This window comes from Anser brachyrhynchus (genome assembly GCF_964034855.1).
Source record: "Anser brachyrhynchus genome assembly, chromosome: 21".
NCBI lineage: Eukaryota > Metazoa > Chordata > Aves > Anseriformes > Anatidae > Anser > Anser brachyrhynchus.
The window spans coordinates 3,807,697-3,830,218 of NC_137714.1; the positions used below are offsets into that span (position 1 = coordinate 3,807,697).

The 22,522-nt window shown below is 40.2% G+C and overlaps 2 protein-coding genes across 6 annotated transcripts in view; both read right to left on the reverse strand.

Annotated features, from left to right (window-relative positions):
• Positions 1–850: 850 nt before the first annotated feature.
• Positions 851–18,087, reverse strand: TNFRSF1B (TNF receptor superfamily member 1B). Of its 3 annotated transcripts, none has more exons than XM_080564107.1 (10): positions 17,834–18,087; positions 10,351–10,453; positions 7,784–7,912; positions 7,015–7,164; positions 6,066–6,159; positions 5,790–5,983; positions 5,003–5,077; positions 3,990–4,027; positions 3,381–3,651; positions 851–1,579 (listed from the first exon to the last, which is right to left on the reverse strand). In XM_080564107.1, exons 1-10 carry the CDS (start codon positions 17,885–17,887, stop codon positions 1,524–1,526), a joined length of 1,164 nt encoding a protein of 387 aa, XP_080420233.1. In that variant the 5' UTR covers positions 17,888–18,087; the 3' UTR covers positions 851–1,523. The 3 variants fall into 3 exon arrangements, with proteins under 3 accessions (XP_080420233.1, XP_080420231.1, XP_080420232.1); XM_080564105.1 differs by having other exon boundaries at positions 851–2,791; XM_080564106.1 differs by lacking the exon at positions 17,834–18,087 and adding an exon at positions 17,147–17,564 and having other exon boundaries at positions 851–2,791.
• A 316-nt stretch (positions 18,088–18,403) lies between these two features.
• TNFRSF8 (TNF receptor superfamily member 8) overlaps positions 18,404–22,522 on the reverse strand; it is a 31,275-nt gene continuing 27,156 nt past the window's right edge. For all 3 annotated transcript variants that reach the window (XM_080564096.1, XM_080564097.1, XM_080564098.1), the window contains one exon: positions 18,404–21,702. In XM_080564096.1, coding sequence (XP_080420222.1) covers positions 21,458–21,702 — 245 coding nt within the window. In that variant the 3' untranslated portion in view covers positions 18,404–21,457. The remainder of the gene's footprint in view (positions 21,703–22,522) is intronic.

The window sequence follows — 22,522 nt, forward strand, 5'->3', positions numbered from 1 at the left end:
CATGAGGCCGGCGGGGCAGCGCCGCCCGCGAGGCGGGCGCTGAGGTTGGGGGGCGCCGGAGTCCCGTCAGCAGCGGGACGCGGTCGGCAGCGGCCGGGCCCCGAGGAGGGCTCCGCCGGCGCTGAGGCGCGGCCGGGCTGCTGAGGGAGGGCGCGGTGCGGTTCCTTGTGAGCGTCGTAACCCGCACGTGAAGTACGAGCCCGGCGCCTAAGGAAGGCAGCCCGGCATTGCTCGTGGCATCACACTGCACGAAACCGCCTAGTTTACTGACTGAAGAAAGCAGTTTTTCCTCGGTCTTGTTCTTAATAGTACAAAGACCAACAAGTGACCAATAAGCGGCACGCTTTAGCAGCAATTAGAATCATAGAATTATTAAGGTTGGAAAACACCTCTAAGATCATCTGGTCCAACCATCCCCCTACCACCGTCACCCACTAAACCATGCCCCTAAGCACCACGTCCAACCTTTCCTTAAACACCCCCAGGGACGGTGACGGCACCACCAGCCCCTCACAGAAACTACAACGTCAAGCAAGTTAAATAAACAACTTCTTTGGCTCTTAAAAGCATTAAAGGTCCCTTGGGCCAGACAGGAGGTCAATATTATGTCTGTTCATCAACTCTGAATGGAACAGTGATATTTGCATATAGAATCCTCTTCAGAGTGCCTATGCACAGACAACCGGAGTTGAGACTGCAGTGTATCAATCCTCTTTTAATTAGGCAGTAACAGTAAGAAATAAAATTGTTTTGAATGCCATTGTTTAGCCTGTGGAATGAAACAACCCATTCTAAAAATTAGATAAAAATTAGAATTCTGTTTAGGAGAGAGGTAGGAACCACGAAAATACAAGTATAAAAAGTCTTTTTTTAATTAACAAATACAAGCACATTTCATACTTCCCCATAAAACTTGGATTTGCCTTCTGTCACACTCCTCCATAATTCGAAAACACAGTAAATTAACTACCATAACTGGATCCTCCTTTTTAAACATTTTTAAAACTTCTTCAAAAAGCTGCTGCTGCTTCTCCCATGTGGTCCCAATACTGGGAGCTGATGAGCAAGATATTAAAATACTCAGTACAACAGAAGAGGTTCAAAGTACTATATAAAACTTTTTTTTTTCCTACATCCTTCAATTTTGCCCTAGTTTCAGTGTTTCCAGTTTCACAGTCGTTTCTGAAAATGACCCTCAAGTAAAAGTTTAATATACAGTTGTAAAAAGGTTTCTTCATAGAATCATAGTAGAATTAAAGACTTTTTTGTCAGTTTCCACTTCTAGAAATAATATTAATAAATCTCAGGTTTTTTGTAGTTTAAAATATGTATTTTAAAGTCTTTTTTCTGTAGCTGTAGAATAAATGCTATTCTTCTACTAATTTTCTGTAAGACGTGGATGGATCTTCAGCATTGAGCAACACGTGGAAGACAACAGGATTTTCTGGTTCTGAGGTCTGAGTCAATTCCACATTTTACAGATTAAGTTATGCAATCGTCAAGAGAGCGTCCTTTTCCTGAGATCAGTGGGGGTGAGCTGCCTGGCCCACATATTCATCTGGATCTTCTCTAATATCCACTGGAATGTAGAGAAGAATATTTTGGGTTCATGGTTAGCCTCGAAAACCTCAAAAACAAGGTCAGAATCAAATCAGGAAACCATATTAAATCAGCCAGAGCACAAAGATGACAAATTTTAGAGCTGTCAATAACAGGAAATTGTTTTCTACTTGAAGAAAATAACTATTTAATCTAGATTTTCCTTTCTAAAATAAAATGAACTATGTACAGCTAATGAAATAATGCTATCGTTTAGACATAATAATCTAGCCAAAAAAAAAAAAAAAGCTCCTGTAAAAGATTCCACTCCTTGATATATGTAAGGTTGATTGGAAAAGTTTGGTCCAATAAGGAGAGAAAGCAAACTGTAATAATAAATATCCAGGAAGCTGGAGAAAAGCAAATCCTTGAAAATATGGGATGGGAAATTGAACACAGTAGTTTTAAAACTAAAGTTAAATGGATAATTCATTAGCATTGTATGACAATTTGTATGACAATTGTATGATAATTTTAATCCAGTCACTCAGAAGTGGTGTTCACAGTCATGTTCTTGACATATGGCACACCTGATCCCAAATTATCATCACAAGAAGTTTCAGGAGAAAAGTAAATGGCATCAAGTTAGAAAAACATTTCTTTTCAAAGCTAGCAAAGGTTTCTTCAGGGTATCACAGAAGAAAGGGAGGAGTTGGCCATTCAGTTTAAAAGAAAAAGCATTAAAAAGTCGTAACTTTTTCAAAGCTGCAATGGTGATCCTTCAACTCTTAAAGCTGCCAAAGAAGAGATTAAAAACTTCAAAAAATAAATGTCTATACTCAGATGAAATTTCAAGACTCTGTAGGAATGCTACATTTAACATGTTTATTTTAGAAGAAAAGGGGTTATCTGATGAATTTATCAGTCAATCAGTGTATGATCTGTTATCTCCTTTAAACAGTTTTCATCCCCACATCTTGAACACCCAGAGGAAACTTCTTTTCTTCGGGAACTAAGTCCTGAAGTAAACTGTCCTTGGCTTCCACTGAGATGTGAATTTCTGTTTCTTTTTTCAAGGAGTTTTCTTCTTTTGAAAGGGGAATTTCTTCCCCTGTTGGAGAATAATAACGAACGTTTCCATAATCCATGCTAGTTGAACCAGTCTGTTCTGGGAACTGGGAACCGCAATCTGGATTACATACTTTAACAATACAAGTCACATTCACCTGTGTTCCTCCATTACCAGAGTGTTCTGTTGAAGAGCAAAAAATCAGATTAAGCATGGAAGAATGCAGCGCAGAACAGGATGGTTAAATTTTTTTATCCAGTTCTTTGATTTAAAAGTTAAATTAGATACTAGATACCTTCTTGCTTCACTTAATTTAGGTAAACTGGTGGAGTTGGTTCTGCAACCTTTTAGTTTTTTGGTGGTACCATAAAATCTAAGTGTTATGCCAGGGATAAAAAGCTGTAAAAATTCATACAGAGCTCTGGATCCCAGCCAAACCCCTATCCATTTGTTTCCATTTTGAATGCTTTGGACAATGTTCATTTCTTACTGCTCCCTTTGTCTCTTCGTCCCACTTACAGATACCATCACTCTGATTCCCTAGCCTGCAAATAACTTTTTCTCCATTGAGCATGGTCTCCACTATACCAGGCCAACAACTTAAAACAATCACTTTCTCTTTTCAAAGGTTACTAAATACTCTCTCTGCTGAAGCCATATTCAGCATAATGTTTTATCCTGTCATATAAACTTCTAAAAAGACTCATAACTGACAATCAAATTTCAAGAGGTTCTGGAACATTCCAATATAGATTCTTTGAGAGACTCTTACCCGAACTTGCAGAGTTGTGTCTGTCTCCACTGTGAAGCTTACAACCTTCTGCAGCTGAATATTGCTGTGGAAATCTTTCTGTTTCTTTCTTTTCATTGTTCTTGTTATTTATTACACCGACTCTTGCAGACCCAGTTGGATTATTCAGGGAGCTACTACTTGACCCAGGAGTTTCCAAGAGATGCTGCTCCTCCTGTTGACAGCTGCTGGAGTTTTGCGATCCCGTATTTCTTATCTTTTTGTCACACTGTTTCTCTGAAGGGGAAAAAGGCTGAAACAGTTGCAGAAAAATGCAAAACATTGATTATCTTTTTAAAGAACACTAGCAAAGAACTGGTCAGTACTTAGGCAGCTAAAGAAACCACCGATAATCCCCATTTGTGTAGACATGACTGTAAGTAAAACTCCTACTAGCTCATTAGGCATTCAACAAAATTAGTGTCATAGATTATAAAAGGTACATCTTACACTCTAAGTTTGGGGTCCAAACCACCCCTTTCTCACTCCAGTTGCCTTTCTACTGTGCGGTTTTCTTATACATGTAATTAGATAAAATTCCATGATTCTATGTTAAAGTGGAGAAGATGGAAAGAAATGAGTGACACTCACCGCATCTGCTTCTCTAGTTGGTGGCAAGTATGCAGGGGCTGCAAATGGGGAAAGATGGTTCATTAGCATCAAAATTCGTCTCAGTTGCAAAAGCTGCTCTCTCAGCTAGTCTGAGCTGCTCTTTCAGATAGTCTGTTCCTGGAGTGAACTCCAAATGCATGTTTAGTACATGTGACTTGAAAATGTTGAAAGTCATACTGTGTTAAGTTCGTAAGCTACGTTGAATTTTGCCAGTGAGCAAAGAGAACCCTCTGCATAAATTAATATTTTTTCTAGTATAGTGTAATTGAGAAAAGGTATTGATAACAATAAACTACAGTTGTGACTGTTTAATGATAACTATAGCATTCAATAATGTACAATATTTAAGAGAAGTACAAAACACTTAACAAGCTCCATTAGGAGCATAACTGTTTCACAGTTGTCCAACTCCCCCGGCACATTGCATGTTTAGACAACTATCTAAAATCTAAGGAACAAGAGAGATTTGAATGGCATATTTGCCTCAGCGTATCCCTGTATTAAGCTGAAATTCACCTTGTCATTTAAAAAAGACATTTTTACTCTAAATACACATGGAATTCCTGGTGTATTTTTTAATTCTGATTTTCTGTGCCTGCAAAGCTTATGTGATCAAGCTGCTTTGCATGAGGTTTCTGGTAGTCTCTCTCCTTTTGACTTTTGAATCCTTTGGCCAAATTTTACCCCCCAATGTAACAGAGGAATGGTGTCAAAAGTTCCTCAGAGTTTCATGATGCTATAAGGCTGCCAGCTAGTGAGGCAGGAATCTGTAAAGCGTTGCCTTCTCCCCTTGAAAAAAAATAAATGCACTCATATTATTAGATGTCAATGAATCTACATGTTGGTGATCCTTCATCCATAACCAGCAACAAGAAAAGCTTCAAAGACAACTAGCACCTTCTAAGACATCGGTCAGCTACTAGGCTCAAATTAGTAGAAAATGAGGTGACAATACTTATAAGAACTGTTTGGTTTTCCTTCATGAATCTTACCTTTTTTTTTTGAGATTAAGCAATATCCCAAAACAGTGATTAACAGGACCAATAACAACAGCCCTGTTACTGATCCTGAAAATAAAAGAATAATGACAATTAAAAAAACAGAAAACAACAACAGCAAAAACCAGGTAAGTAATTTAGCAGGTCAGTCTGTCAAGGGACAAAATTAGAAGCAAGCAGTTTTGTAGTTTCTTTCCATGGTTATCACAACTAAATTTATAAGTACCAGGTATGTCTGAGATTCACATGTGAGGCCTCCATTGCTGAATACCTAAGTCTCATTTTCAGACTCCACCAAAATGAAATTGAATTTTCATGTTCCAAAAAGTGAGGACAGACTTTTGGCCTCAGTCACAAAAGGTATCTCACCAGCCTAAGAGCAGTTCATTAAATACAAGGCCAGGCAGTCCTGAATACTCCTAAATATACATGCCTTCTGGATAGACTATGAACAGGAGAGAATATGTCCACACTTGTGAATGCTATAAGGATTCACTGTCTTGGGAAAGGCTGCCAGAAGTCTCCAAAGACCTCTTTCCAGGAGGTTTATGAAGTGAAGCTTGCCTCAGCCCAGAATCTAAGACAACATGGAATGCAGTGGGCAGGGGAGATGTATAGGTAAATATTATGCAACACAGGACAAGCAGTGTCATTGAATTAACTCAGCTGTTCTGAGGTTCTGTCTAAGTACAGGTAATTGGTTTTGGAAACAAGCTGTCAACCAAAGATAATCTTGCTTCCTAGCCAGACAGAAGTGACATTAAATGAGTTAATAGCTCACCGATGATGTGAGACATGTCGGGTACAGAGTTTAGTATGACAGGTCGAGTTACTACGTCAGGTTTGTTGGAAGTTGAACTTTGGATTGGGAGCACGTTTACAACAGTGTGAGGTAGAACTGTGGCAGCTGCTCTTCCTGAGTCATGGCAAACAGTGTCATTCATGCTGTTTCCTGGAACAGCCACTGATTTACAACTGCAAGAAACAAAAAGAGAAGTTAGAAAAGAAAGCAACCCTGTATACAGATAGAGACTATTTGACAGAAACTCTGGCTTACACTGTGTGTGGTATACAGTTGGTATCATAAGATTCCTCGTCTGAAAAAGTGCCAGGAGGACAAGGTTTACATTCTGTATCTGTGCTATCTGTTCCTTTAAAGAAATAGAACTCCAGTTAGTCATATAGTGAGAAACAAGAATGAATAACCAAATTGTGGTACAGATCCTGAAAGTGATACAGGGGCAGTATACAAACTACAGTCTGACTGTTGCGGGAGAGATTAACTTGAAACACTCCACCCACACACAAATCAGAAGATTAATTACCCGTTACTTTGGTACCCTTGATAGTCAAGGTTAAAACCTACCAAAACGTTAAAATGTGGCACTACAGATAAAAGTGGAGCTTTTTTCCCTAGTCCCTAAGAGGCTGATCACCTATTGAATTCTTTTAGAGCTCTGTATTTTTTCAAGTGATTCTTAATAATATTCAGTGTTGCAACTCATTGGATATTATTTACCATGTGAATTTTATCTAATAGAGATTCATTCTGCTGGGCAGCATAGAGTCTTCATTACTTAATATAAGCAAAATTCAACCGGATGTCCTGCTTCAAGGATTTAAACAGGAAATATGTGGTCCTGAATCTGACATGTATGGAAGAAATCACACAGCAGAGCTAAACAAAAGCAGATTAAGTTGGATTGGGGAGTTTTACGGTATATGGTAATAAAAGATTGCAGCATTCTCTTTCTTTGGATGTGTCTCTTGAGAATATTGTTGCTCTCTTTACTGTCTATGTGCTACGATTATTCTCGTACTAAGAAGAATGCAAAACTGTAGGGAATTAAAAGACGATATGTAATGTATTTTACCAAATGTAATTTACCAAGTTGGAAGCAGATTCAAAAATATTAATGGACTATTTAGGCAATAAATAACCAACTCCATACAGTAGATCTGAGTTGAGATACAGTGTCGATTCTGAGAGTTGAGAATTAAATTACCTCTTTTGAAAACTCGGTAACCTTTTCCACATTTTTTATGCACTCTACATATCTGGCAGTTCTGGTATATTTTTGAAATACAGTACTCATTGCGTGGGCAAATACAGATTCTGTCCTGTGAATTAGTGCACGTTTGATTCTGTACAAATCCTGTTTTTAAAACAAGAATAAAGCAAGATTACATTAGAAACACTTAAAATCTTGGTCTGCAATATATCAAGTGAATATGAGGTGATGTTTGCATACCACAGACTAAAGACAATTTTGCAGTTTCAGACTAGTATAACTTCATAAAGCAAATACATTATGTGCCTCGACATCTACATTTTCTTAAGAGTCTGTCCGTATAGGAGATTTGAAATTTGCATTTGTGGAATTCACACTTGAAACTCTACCTGCAGCTGCAGGTACAGTATATAGTATCATAACCATAAATATGCACATTTGTGTTACCTCTGCTCATCTCTACTTCTGACATTTGTATATATTTTATTAATGTAGCACCTTACCTTCCAAGAACATAAGACTGGTGTCTCATTTTTAGGGCTTATAAAGAAAGAGGGAAGGGGTCCTTACAAGTCTGTTCCCTGTTTGTGTTTTTTTCCAAAATTTTACAAGTAGCAAAAGCATAAGAATGGAATTATATAAGTCACAGACAAACATTATTTAAGAGTTTTCCTAGGAGAAAAGTCAAATTTAAACCAAGCCATCTCTTTGAGCAGGCTGTCAAAGACAAATGTCTTTTTCATATGAATTATGAAAAGCTTACCTTTCCTGCAGGGTGGTGAGCAAGCAAAGCACTGAGGAGACCGATTCCAGATGGCTGTATATGTGTTAGGTCTACAAGGACTGCACTTTGTGTCCACACTGTGACTGCAGCTCTCTGTCTTATACTGACCTATAAAAACCAAACAAATGGTGAAAGCATTTCATTGGAAAAGATCACTAGGAGTTGATTAAGGTATGTTTCATTCTTAGCTACGGAAACCTTTTCCCTTCATCACCACTATGAGGGTGGTAATGCATACCAAGAAAGTACTGCTTTAAAGGGGGACTGCATGTATACACAGGGAAACTCTGACTTCTTTTATGTTATTCATGCCTGATCACTTTTCCTAAGTTCATTTCAGTGAATTCCAGCCATCTTCAAAACAAGACGGCCTCAGTCCTGAACAAAACACTTCAGCATGTACTTAGATGCAGTTAACACAGTACATAAAACTAAGGTTTTTATCCTCACATAAGCTATGTTTTGTGGTGAAACACACAGGATCGCGTTTCATGCTGAAAGTCAGGCACCTGCTAAAATGACATACTTCCGTTCAGGTAGCTGTAAAGAAGTTGTGGGGAGCTGGGGGTCAGCCTCTTCTTGCAGATAACCAGCGATAGGATTAGAGGGAATGGCCTCAAGTTGCACCAGGGGAGGTTTAGTTTGGAAATGAGGAGACATTTCTTCACAGAAAGAGCAGTCAGGCATTGGAATGGGTTTCCCAGGGAGGTGGTGCCATCACCATCCCTGGAGGTGATTAAGGAGAGGTTGGACGTGGTGCTTGGGGACATGGTTTAGTGGGTGACATTGGTGGTAGGGGGATGGTTGGACCAGATGATCTTGGAGGTCTTTTCCAACCTTGATGATTCTACGATTTGGGTGTTGCCTTTACTGTTGTTAACAGCAACAAATGAAGAAGGCAAAATAAAGTGTCACAGCAAGCAGAGCTGAATGAGAACTTTACCACTAGTCAATGCTGAGAGGACATGAGCTGTAGCTCTTTAGAAATGCTCACTCTTCTTCCTTCACATTTTCAGTCAGTCCTAATATCATCAGCCAGTCTTAACACATCAAAGCAATGAGTTTCTGAAGCTACTGGCACTCCAAACAGTATCAAAAGCTGGTAAAGGTAGTTTCTCCAGGAACACAGTGAGGTGAACAGTCAGGTTTTAGTGCTTTTTCCAGTAACTACCTGCTACTCCTCTTTCCACCAATGCTTCTCACCAAAAACAGAATTTAGTGCAGTGGTGGCAATGAGTAAACATGAGCTCCAACATATCCTTTCTGGAGAAAGAAAAACACCTCAGTTGCCATTTCCTCCTTTCGTGAAAGGAGGAAGAAGATAAAAGTCAATGTCTCATATCCTGTGCAGAAATATCCTGGAAGATATGGTTGGAAGGGGACATCATTACAAAAAATCTCTGGAACTGCTTGGAGAATGTTTTCCAAAAGAAGGGGCCTGGAGGCGAGCCATGGAAATTATTTCCCAAGACTGTTTTGTGTGTACTTACTTGAAGTTCCACCTCCCACATCCTACTAATGATTTAAACTCCAATCTTTGACAAATTATGGTAAAAAATATTTTTAATTATGAATTATCATCTTTCCTCTACTATGTTTTTAACAAATGAAGCTTGACAGATCTATCTAGACATTTTCAGCTAATTCAAACAACCGTGTCTAGTTCAGCACATGCTAATTTCCTGCTTAAACTTCCGGATCTCTCTGACAGGAACTCAGCATTTATGGAGACAAATTCTGTTTGTTCAGCATGTTGCGAGACAAAGATACATTTTTTTTCTGTGTCTAATGTAATTCTATAATGCCAACTTGTTGCAAAAACTCCACTATTAAAAAATACAAATGGCATTATGATACCCTAAAAAAACTTAAAAAACACTCTCCACACCCTCTTTTCTGCCATCAACTTTTGCTAACAAAAGGCCACTAATAATTATCACTGGAGTGACATAACCTCAAAGCAGACAGTTTCTGTGGTCTTGTACCTGGTCTCTGATAGTGGTCTGCAGTGTCTGATTTACAGTAAGAGACAACGATACTCCCTTAATGAGCAATTAGAGATTAACCTGCCCAGCGGCAAGCCCCTTATGTAAGTCATACGCCAAAGTACAGAAAATAAGCTATACCTCATCCCGTTTTACAATATATCTGTTGTTAGTGGGCTTGAGTCCGCAATGTTGTTCAATATTTGTAATTTCATTAGTTAGCTGTTGCTCTTCTTTCTTTTTTAAACACAAGTGTTCATTTAAAAATGCTTGAATTAAAACACCATGCCAAGCTGTGCTTACAGCTCAGCAGCCTACATGGTCCTCCTGATAAGCCCCAGCCAAGTTAAACTTGTAACACAACTCCAATTCTGATGAACAATATGTCTCTTCTGCAGATATTTTTACAGTCAGAGTACTTTATTGTCTTCCAACTAAGAGTCCATTGTAACAGCAAAAATCTTATGCTCTTCAGATGTGTCAATAATCAACACATACTATACTCATCTGAAAATTGTCTGAATTTGGCTGTGTAAAGTAATAGTTTAAATTATAAACTACCTGGAGGGCACTGGCTGCAACACTTGTTAAGTCTTTCTTCATAGAATTCAGTGCTGGGGTCTCTGCATTGTGCAAACTGTGGCGTGTAAGGCAATGAATAATCCTAGGAGAAATTGAAGGAAAACCATGAGTCACAAATCCATCCTGACCCTATAGCAGAGAGTCAAAAGAGACAAAGACTTAATGATCAGTGCAGTTATTACCCCTTCCTTTCCGAGATGCTGATGTAGGCCTGATGAATCAGAAAGCAGCAGAGGCCAGGAAACTGAAGAACACACACGTTGTGACCTACCTGAGACCATTTAGTGTTTCATCTGTTTTTCAAAGATCTGTTTTCAATCTGTCACAATGAACAAAGTAATTTCTCCAGGTTTTGTGTTCAAAGCAATGCAATGGAACCATGGGGTTAGCAGCACACCTGGTTACTACTGAATCCCCTAAAACAGAGGACTACGTACCTGTTCTTTGTTGGCATGACTTAAGCAACCTCTGAGAAAACATAAATGCTTATATTTGGCTTTGCAGGGAGAACCACTGTCTGCGAAATGGCTATGTGAAAAATCATACTTTCTTACTTAGCAGGTCAATTCCCCATACACATTTAGAGCCAACTACAAGATTGACTTTACCTCTTGTTATTTTCCCCAGGCCTCCCAAGCTGGCGGAGAAGGGAGCTGTGGGTCTAGCACTACTGCAATGCTTGAAGGAATCTTTCTGTTTTCATCAGTGGGTGTAAAGGACACATGATGCTAAACTGAATCTTCTACTGTGCTCAGTGTTGATTATGCCCTCACTTACACCCATGCAATATCCAGGCAAAATAATCCGTCCCTTCAGTGAAAGAACCTCTACCCCTTAAAGCTGTTTGACCAAAGGAAAGAGGAAAAATAAAATAAAAAATAAAAATAAAGCTTTTATAATTCCAAACACTTTGTGATTCCCTTTTTAAACAAGAACAGGCCTTGATGTTTTGAAAACAATGTCTCTGAAAAAAAGCACGTCTTCCTCTGAAAAGAAGCAACTGGCTACAAGTCTTTAAAAAAGAGTAATAAAAAACCTCTCTCATGGCAGTTCAGACACATACGAAACAGTCATAAAATACACTGTACCTAATTTTCAGCTCATATAGATCTGTATCAATGACTTCAACGAACAAGTGTCAAAATATTTGAGGAAGTGCCATCTCTTTTCAAAAGGAAATACACACTCACTGAATAAAAGAAAAAATCTAACGTTAGTATAAGCGTAGGAGTTTCCTGCCAGATCAGAAAGAAGGTGATCAAAGAGTCTGTGACACTGCTCAATTGTCTGTAGTCTGAGGAGATTGTTCCATGTATTATCTACACACATTTAGAGAAGTACTTAAAAAAAATATTAAAAAGAGAAATCAAAACAGGAACCAGCCGTTTAGAGGCCAGTAATGAAAATATCCTTCCTCCTTACTGAAAAAACATGTTGATTACCTATTATATCTTCACATTACTGACAAAGTGGACTAACAATTCCCAGTCTCAACAACTGCTTAAAGGGAACCCACATTTTCTTATGCAGTTTGTGGAAATGTTTTGCCTCTTATCTGTATATCAGAAACAGGGCTTCACACATCTATTCAATAGTCACTGACAGAAAGAGCCTTTCCTGGGAATGTGAAGGCAGAGATAGGCCTTCTTAAGTTTGAACACCCATTCCAGGAAAAAGGAAACCAAACTATTGAAGTAGAAATTTCACCACTCTTATTTAAACCACTGTGAACACTGGTAGCACTGACCAGAAACCAGGACAATTCTGCTGTCTTCTGATCAGTCAGTTGAGTTGAAGACTCAAAACCAGAAAGACTGGGGACAGGTTTCACCAGTACTTGCCCCATTTGCTCACAGATTAACGAGAAACTGACCAGTTGCAAAGTGAAGAAGAAACTAGAAAAGACCCTTTCAGCAGGCTAGAAACCATGATGGGGTGAGGAAGAATGACACCAAATTTTTTTTTTTAATCTCCTTAAACAGCAGAGCAGCTGAAGTTAGAAACAGCTGCTGAGTGCAAGCTGCATACTTCAAATACTGTTGTTTGCCTTTTGATGAGAAGAAAGACTGTTTTGCAGGAACCAGGCTGCAGCCACATACATCTCCAAAAAAATACATTGGCCTCCAGTTTTGCTTTTCAGTTAAGAAAGGTTATTTGAAGGGGGTTTGCACAAAGATTGAAGACTTTGAAGCAGAAACAGGAGGTTGGCTTCAACATCATCAGTTTCATCATGATCAATGAGATTAACAATCATAAGAGTTAAAAGAAAAATGAGTCTTTTCAATACCTTCTAGGTTCAGTGATAACTGTTAATGCTGAACTTGGTAACAGGCAACAAGTAATAGAGCAACCACACTATTTGCAAGTGTAAACTGACACTAAACTCTAACAAAGGAGAGGAAAACAGTTCTGCTCTCATCAATACTATTTTAAATTTTAGATCTTTTCTTGTTTATTAAGAGACGAAAGATCAAAACATTTATTACGAGAAGTCAAAGTGCTGTAGTTGCATTTTTGCCATCACTATGATCAACTTCATCAATACAAGAACTTGAGAGTCATTTTAAATCGTAAAACTCCAGTGAAAACACACAGACAGGAAAAAAAAAGAAAAAAAAAAGGAAAGAAATACAACAAACCACATCACAAATTATCCTGCTTCTGAGGCTTCCTGGCAAAAAAAAAAGTGTTCTTATCTCATCCTCTGCATTGTCTGTTGTAAATACTGCCTTGTGAGTTAATGACACAGGAAAACCTATTGGTTGATGGGTTTACATCTGTTTCTCTTAAGTTGTGTTTGAAAGGATATTTCTGACCGATAAAATCTCCCTGAAAGTTTATCTGATGAGCTGTGGCTCTCAGCGACATACAATTGACAATTTCTTGCCAAGTAGCCTTAAAGAACATTATGGAAAACCAAAAGAGACTCACCTAAATCAAATTTATATACACGTATGAGCTCAACCTGGCTTGCACTGGAGCAAATCCAGTAACTTTAGTAGTTAATTCCCATGTAAGATAGTTTAACCAAAGCTGTCAAAGCCAGTAAGCAAGTCCCCTACTCTGTCAGAGCAAGTGTAGGCCTCTTTCTGTAAATTTCTCCTAGCTTTCTTGGCTACAAGAAGACCCCACCTTTTCTAGGCATCTCACCAGTTTCAGGGTTTGAGTTGGGCTGTGCAATATTTGCTGCTCAAAACGAAATTCTCTGGCATCTGTATCCATTAGCTACTTCAGTCTGAAAGACCGATGAGTAAGGGGGCCTGATTCTATCCCACAGTCTTTACATTTTATTACTGCTTGTATCTCTTATACCCATATTTTGTCTTCCGCTTTAACTGTATTCTGTTCTGCAAGGAGATAAGCATGAAGGAAGTTTAGCTGGTGCTGCATCTTTCGCATCATACCCCTAGCATTTCTCAGAACTGGCAGCAGTGTCTAATAGCAACAGACTTAAGATATTTATACAGACAAAATGAAGAATTTGGAAGGGGTTCATTAAATGATTAAAATCATTTAATTTGACAGGTGCAAGTAGAAGGCAAAATGCTTCATCTATCCAGCAGCAGAGGTACAGACATTATTAAACATGTCTAGTCTGTTTCTATGCAAATCAATCAAATGAGGCAACATATCTTAGCACTTCATTCTTGTGCTAGGATATCAGCATAAGAAGGATGAGTAATCCCCAATCACCCAAAGTAGAAATGAGTAAACTCTGTGCTTGCCCTTAACTACACTACTCAGGAGATTTTTGCAATCTCTGCTTTAAGCAATAAGTTACCAACAGAAGTTACGTACAAAAAGTCAATTACTCAAGATCCTCTCTCCAGGGTCCCTGCATTTTTTGTCTCATTTTCCCATCTGTGCTACTGACATCCAGTAGATAGGTCACTGGAGAGGAGTGGGTTAAAAGCAGCCTCCCCACCAACGGAGAGGCTAGTATAGACTCTTCTCAATATGTATGCACAATTGTTTCCAAGATTCCCTAGTTCCTATCCACCAGGAGATAAAACTAGCAGAGTACATAACTGTCGCGTGGCTTTCAGGCCTGCAGCTGTGTCTGTGCTGCGTGGAGCTGCTCGAGCGAAGGGAAAGGGCCTGAGGCCTGCACCCTCCCACACAGGCACTTGGAGGCCTACCACAACCGAGACCCTAGTATCAGTCCTGGAGCTGGGCCTGAATCATGGAGGCCAAACCAAGATTTGGATTCAGACTTCTTCAGAATTAAAAGGGATCAGAACCTGGCTCTACCTATTGGTGAGGAAGGCCGAGATCAGAAATCCAAGTGTCAACTTCTTCCAGCACGTGACAATGTAATGCATTCCCTATATGCTTAATACTAATTAGAATAAAAATAATTTCCTTTACTTCCTGCCTTACAGTTTGTCCCTGAATTCTTGGACTTCATCTATAATTAACTTAAGTAACTTCAATACTAGAAATAAAACAAGCTAATTACGTGTGTGCGTGTATATATATATATATATATATTCATCCATTCATATACTTTTCAGTTTCACTCAAAAAAGTCATTTAAAACAAAGAGATTTAACCCCATATTTTAATCCTGTCACATTTCTACACTTTTATTGGTCTCCTTTTCATACAGTTGCCTTCACACTGAAGCTGTCAAACAAAGGAGTCTGAACAGGAACTATATTTGGTGTATAACAGTCTTTACGCAAATGAAACCACAATGAAGTCACCAAAGACTCTGACATAAAAATCTGTTGTTATGGAAAGGTCTCAGGGTACAGAGATACCATTTGCTGAGCCACCAAATCTCTGAAGACAGGAAAAAACAAAATTATATTTAAAATATTTGAACTGGTCATTTAGAGAAAGAATTCAGTTGAAGATTAGAGTTGTCTTAGATAACAGCAATTCTCACCAAAATCAGTGGGAGTTGTATCGGGGTAGCAGGCTATACCAACAATACTCAAAGCATAACCTAATCTTAGAGTGCTATTTGAAAGAAGTTTTAAGATTAAGGTCCATTAAATGAATTGCTCTCCCATATTATATCCAGCTTTATTTGTGTAAACCACGAGTCCTTGCATAGCCACAAACAGATTGACAACCGCACTTTCCCCACCTTCTCAGAAAATAGTATCTTTTTGCTTAGTGGTACGGATTTTCTACTTCACTGCCACTCACCACCATAATATGAGAACGTTTGTCCAGAACAAGGTGGCAGTAGGCGGTATGGAATAAGGAAGCAACACAGAGAAATTACAGATGCAAAGCAGTTTGCAGGAAGACACAGTATCTCATATATTATATCCACATATCAATATCCATATATTTCCAGAATACCAGCTCTTATGTTTCAAAACTTCCAGCTTATGCATCCAAAAGCTGTTCTGTTTTCCCAAATGTTGCCCTAATAAAAGATATCAGCCACTAAATCAAGATCTGATACTTAAAGGTACTTTCAAAGCTGATGAGCCTTAAAATCTGTACTTTGCCTGCAGAAGGCAAAGTTACACGGGCAAACAAGGGGGAAAGCAGGGGGAATAACAGATTGCAGGCCTGAGAATTTTCTTGGAACGGTGTTGCTTGTATCACAGTTGCCTTTTGCATTGGTCTGTTAAGACTTGCAGTTACCATGAACTCTGATGCACAACCACAAATGAGGGTATGTACAACAGAAAGGTGCAGGTCACCCACGGCCTTCCTAGCTCTGACCATAAAAAAGAAGGGCATCTGAGCAGTCTGCCTTGAGCCCTTTATTTCAGGGTTTTTCCATAAGATCCTCTGTTATGTTTATCCTTTTGCAGCCCGGTGCACCTTCCACACACCAGCAGCATTCCTTTAAAACCAGCCAGCAGCAGCCAGAGGATGGCTTCCTCTGCACACATCAGCAACTCCACTGCAGAGCACACTGCACTGCTCTGCAAAGGACAGTCATTTAGGGCTGAGGCTATTGAGAAAGTTTCTCAATCAAAAAAAAAAGGTCTGATGACTGAGGTCTTCAAAATGGCAAAAAATATGTTCAGTTCCTGTGAGTAACACGGGCAATTAGGCTAGAATCTTTCAGACTAGTTAGGCTGAGGAATACTAGAAAGTGTGTGTCACTCGAGAGCTATTGCTTTACCAGTTTCTCTCCCTCAAAGCTACACTAAGTTTTCTTTAACTGAGCACTTTTAAAAATTGATGTAACAGGCTTTTTTGTTGTTGTGTGGCAGATGATGTGTCTGAAGCTACTGGGTTTGGTTTTATAATTTATATATGGACTTCGGTTTGTCAGGATCCCAAGGACAATGCAAAAAGTGATGCTGAAACTTTCCTCCATGCTTTTTACCATTATAAGATAACGTTTAGGGTGACAGAAAAGTTAATCCCTTTTTAATACAAACCCTTTGTTGAGGCTGACAGCAAGAAGCATGACAAAACTTCATGTTTACATTTTGCTGATGCTATCTGCCACATTTCTGAGGCTCTCCCTTCTTTATCTGCTCTAACCCATCCAGTCCAAGGTGTTTCATGTGAATCATGTTCAAAATACTACCACCTTACAAACAGGGGCTGAATTTAAAACGAAATGCAGCTGAAAAAAAACGATATATTATCAAACCCAATATAGCACCCAGTCCTCCATAAAAGGCAGCTCTGTGATTCCAGGTTCAATATACATTCTGACACCCGAACCTAGTTTCACTGAACCTTTGTCTTATGAAGGCTCAATCAATATGACTAAATAAACGTGTAAATAACACACACATCCCATGAAAAAGCAATGAAATGGACATCTCAGAGCTATTTCCACATTTACCTTCACAGTCCAATAAATCTTAAAATCAGGTAGAAAAATGCTATCCATTATACCAGCACAGCATACACCCGAGTTCAAATAGATCCCATGAAACTTTTTGCTTTAAACAGTAAAAAGGATACTTTGAAGAACACAATTCAGTAATTCAGCAAGATATAGAAGAGAACGGTCACAGCTGCATCACATCGGGTCTTAGATGTAAATTAAAGGGCTTTTCTATGTAAATAAGGAATGTTTTTAAGGGATGCAGTAGAGCACAACAAGCTCTTCCTGTTTAAATAACGTGTTAAATACGGACAGATATACACTCCGCACTTGCCAGGACCCTCGCAATCTTTGCATGTATTCAAACAAGCCTGAGAAATCAACACATTTCCAATGAAAATCCAGGAAAAAAACGGTTAGTCATCCCTTTGGAAAGCCAGGAAATAACACCGACCTGGCCAAAGCGAGCAGGACGAGCTGGGGAAGAAGTCTAAGAGCCTTGAGGCTCCCGAAGAATTGAGCAGCAGAGGGAGGCAGCTTACTCACGGCGTTGAGCTTGACAGCGAAAAGATGCCCGCTGGCGCCTTGCCCTGCGGGAGCGCGCCCGCTTTGCAACCCCTCCACGGCCGCAGGCGGGCAGCCGCCTGCCCCCAGCCCGGCCCCGCGGGCCCCCCGCAGCCCCCCGCAGCCCCCCGCACTCACCCGGCCGCCCGCGGCTCGCAGGAGGGCGGCGAGCAGCAGCCAGCGCGGCCCCATCGCGCCGACGGAGGCCGGCGGCGGGGCGGAGCTGGAGGCTCCCGGGGCCGCGCTCGGTGCCTGCGGGAGGCAGCGCCGGGCACCCGCCCCCGGGCAGCGCGGCTCTGCCCCGGGCTGAGCATCGCGGGGCCTGCAGGGGTAGAGAGCCGCGGTCTCCGCCCTCACACCGGGAAGCCGTAGCCTAGGGGAGGTCCTCAGCACGCGCTCTGGGCTTATTTGCGCTCTTATTTACGCTTATTTATTTATTAGCCCCCAAAATACGAACTTACGTTTCGCAGCGTTCATTCATACTGCACCGCACCGCGTTCGCTAATGTCTTTTGCCCGCTGCCAGGATCGTATTAAGAGGGCTTAAATTCCTGCTCCGCTCCTGAGAAGAACTGCACTTGACTAATAGCTTCTTAAGTTTCAAACTGCTCTCCTGCAAACATATTTTTTCCGCAACTGATCTGTGTACTGAAAGCATCAAGAGCAATGAAACATATACATATCAGACACAAAAAGCGTGGCTACAGGATAAAATCCATGGTGTTTTTAATTCAAAGATCATCAGTGTTACTTAAGTAATCAAGTATAATACATTTAACAGGCTGCAATGCATGTGATATGTGCAAAGCACTTAACACTTTTCCACACAACATCCTTGTCCCTAAATTGGAGAGACGTGGATTTGATGGAAGGACAGCTCTGGGGGTAAGGAAGTGGCTGGATGGTCGCACTCAAAGAGTTGTAGTCAATGTCTTGATGTTCGAGTGGAGATCAGCGATGAGTGGCAGTGCTCCTTGGGGGTCAGTATCATGACCAGCGCTGTTTAACATCGTTGTCAGTGACATGGATGCTGGAATTGAGTGCATGGACTTGGGGATGTTGGTTGATGAGAAGCTTGACATCAATCAGCAACATGCACTTGCAGCCCAGAGAGCCAACCGTATCCTGGGCTGCACAAAAAGCAGCATGGGCAGCAGGGCGATGGAGAGGATTGTCCCCCTCTCCTCTGCCCTTGTGAGACCCCACCTGCAGCCCTGAGTTCAGCTCTGGGGACCCCAGCACAAGGAGGGCAAGGACCTGTTGGAGTGAGCCCAGAGGAGGCCACGAGGATGATCAGAGGCCGGAGCAACCCTGCTGTGGAGACAGATGGAGAGAGCTGGGGCTGTTCAGCCTGGAGCAGAGATGGCTCTGGGGAGACCTTACAGTGGCCTTCTGGTGCCTAAAGGGGGCTGCAGGAAAGCTGGAGAAGGATTTTTTACAAGGGTATGTAGCAATGGGACAAGGGGTAATGGCTTTAAACTGAAAGAGGGTAGGGTTAGATTAGATACAAGTAAGAAAACCTTCACTATGAGGGTGGTGAGGCACTGACAGAGGCTGACCATAAAGCTGTGGATGCCCCAGCCCTGGAAGTGTTCAAGGCCAGGCTGGATGAGGCCCTGGGCAACCTGATCTAGTGGAAGGTGTCCCTGCCCATGGCAGGGGAGTTGGAATTAGATGGTCTTGAAGGTCCTTCCAACCAAACCATTCTATGATTCAGGAAAATATAATCTAAACCAGGCCTGCGTGGTGCTGAATTAGCAGCCATCAGTTATGGCTCAGAAAAGGGATCTTGGAGTCATCCTCTTTGCAAGGACAGCCCCCACCCCTCGCACCCCGAAAAACATATATATATATATATATATATATGCTGGGCGTCATGTAGAAAGGTGCTGAGAACAAAATAAAAATTATAATTTTGCCACCATTTAGAACCTTGGCATACCCTCTTCTTAAGTGCAGTACATGGTTCTGATATCCAGACCTCCAGAAGAACATAGTGAAGTTAGAGAAGATAAGGAAGAGGTCAGCTAAAATCACCAAGGCAGTGGATCAGATACCTTACACAAGAAATATAAAAAGATAGGAACTCAGCTTGGATGCTGGGGAGAGTACAGTCAAGTATTATAACGGCAACTCAGTATTGCACTAAATTCTGTAATACAAGAACTGGTGGTACTCACTGAATAGAGGTCATCTTAAAAACAGTAAAAGTACTTTACACGGTGAATTGAAACTATCTGTAATCTGTTGTGACAGAGTGATTGTGGAGGAAGATTATACCAGGAAATTCAGAAGAGGTAAGAAAAATTAATGGCAACAAGAGGAATTCTAAAGGCTGGGACAAACTCTTTAACATCCTTAATCCAATTACAGCTGATGTTGCAGAAGTATGAGGAATGAAAACAGCAGATATTAACTGGGCTTATGTTCTCTCCCTAAATAGCATCTCTTACTGCCACTGTCACAGGTAAAATAGCGGGTAACTTGTACTGTGAGTCTTGCTCAAGAAGGTGTTTTTTATGTTTTTTATGCCTTTACGTTCCTTTTGTTTCTTCTAAGACAAAAGGCTCTGAAGTTGCACAGCTGTTATTACAGTACTCTGTCCAGGGTAAAACTACAAAGCAAGTAATTGTTTTTGTGGTTCCTTTTTTTACTATTAAGGCACACTTTGTCATCTTGCTTATTTTCCACTGTCCTGTGCAAAAACATAGTCAGCACTATTACATTTACAGTTATCAAACAAGCAGCATGAACTTTGAGAAACTGCGTAACACAAGGCAGTTGACCACAAAACCAAACAGAATTATTTTAAAGAACATATACAATTCAGTGTCACTTTGATGATTATGAGCAATTCTTCTAAAGCAAGCAGATATTGACAAAGTGACAGGAAGTAATTGCTAGCCTATTTTTCAGTCCTTCATTTTTTGTAGAAAACCAGTTTTTCTTATTTTCCCTTTTTACAGATTTCACACTGGCCTAAACCCATAGTTCATTCAACATCCAAATGTTCAGCTAGTTTGGCTTCCATTAGAAGAGTCCATTTTCTGTGCTTACTAATGATTTGAAATAATCAAGAAACATGAATCAGACTTGACAAAAATAAAAGGATTGGCCTAAAGTACAATGAACTTCAACTAGTTTTATTTGTCTTCTGTTTCCTGAGCTTGTTGATCCTGTTTCCTCATGAAGTCCACAAGGCAAGAGTCCTATTTGTTAGTGAAAACTGAAATTATCACCACTTTCATTCAAGAGCTGAGACCTTAAGAAAAATACTAGATGTTGCAAAATCTGTGTCAAAATTGGAAGTGTTGGTAAAAGACAAACAGAAACAATATGTGAAACATGGCTGGGTGTCAAGATTAACTTGGAATTATGGCCAGAATTTTAATAGCTAATAGAAGTAATCAGACATAAGTTTTGATCCATTTCTTCACACAGAGAAAGCAAGCTGTGAAACTTGAGTTAGCATCCAGAAGTCCTCTGAATTTTGTAGCTTTGACTCAAATTTGTTTCCAGCATGATACTGGGAGAGCAAGGGAAAGAGAAAACATTTGATGTGATCTACAAAGGCCAACAGTTTGGATGATCCTCTCATTAGTTAGATGAAATAGGTTATAGTGCTCCTTGTCTGAATATTTTTTGGTGTTTTACATGAGTTTTCAGATTATTTAAGACACTACGTGTTTACCTCCCTTGTTGTAGATTTGGGCTTAGTGTCACGCTGGGTGTTTTTGTAGCTGCACGCCTTCTCGGTGGGCTATCACTTTTCAGTGGCAGTGGTGGGGTGATGGAATTCCTTTCCCTCCTCTTCCACAGGAACCATGACATCATTCCCTGGAAAAGACTCTGTCTCCTGCTCTGGATAGTGCATCGCCAATTCCTCTTCCGTGTTTTCTTGGATATCAACATCACTTTCACATCCCCTAGCAGCACAGTTCTTGCTACCAGGCACTTCTGAAATGGACCCCACTATAACAGTATCGGCCTTCATGATGTATATTTTTTCTGAGGAAGGAAAAAAATAGTGCTGAGCATAGGTAACAATGTGTCTGTTCCTAGAGATGGTTCCTTTTCATGCACTATTTTAACTTGTTACTCAGCTTTTATTTGCTTCTTTTTAAAATCAGAGGTATGCAAATCAAGTGTGTCACTGAGAAAACACAGAATTCACTAACCCACATATTTTGCCTATTTCATTGTCTCTACAATAAAAGCATTGAACATGCTAAGTGATAAAGATGGCCTGCTCATTTTAAGCTACACTGCGTGGTTTTGGATCGCTGCCATGGGGACTCTGGGCATTTTAGATCAAGTAGATCTAGCTCTCCTGTAATAAAGCTGCTGTAATGAAGCTGAAGGACTACAGGAGAAAGACAGATCAGAAAAGGCAGTAAGATATTCACAAGAATCTTGCAGAAGAAGCAATTAACTGGGATCCGGGGAAGATAGCTATGGTTCAATGTTTACGTTCCTGCTGTTTTGAAAAGCAAAAATATCTGTGTTAAAAGCAGTCCTTGGGCAAAGTTCAGCACTGTACAGAAATGTAGGGAATGCTAAGGAGTTCTGGTTTTCATTTCTTTGACTACCTTGCCTCCCCAGACAGCCTTCTCTCTCCCAGTTCAGGGAATTGGCATTTTGCAAAAGCTTGTTTTTTGAACTGCTTAGAATAACAAAAATCTTTGCTGATCTGTGGCACTAAAAACAGAAGATACATTTTCTGCTTTTACTTTTTCCTTGTTCTTTCTGTGCTTTGTCTTCTCTTGCCCTCTACAAAAGCATGACTGGTTCCCAGCAATCCTAAGAAAACAGTTCTGGATATCAGCTT

Coding starts and splice junctions, on each gene's coding strand:
- TNFRSF1B (XM_080564105.1), bottom strand. CDS start 17,887: ATGGGGCCGCGCTGGCTGCTGCTCGCCGCCCTCCTGCGAGCCGCGGGC. Junction 7,165..7,783: donor CTCACCACCCTGCAGGAAAG/GTAAGCTTTTCA, acceptor TTTTAAAAACAG/GATTTGTACAGAATCAAACG. Junction 5,984..6,065: donor AACTGTATACCACACACAGT/GTAAGCCAGAGT, acceptor TGTTTCTTGCAG/TTGTAAATCAGTGGCTGTTC.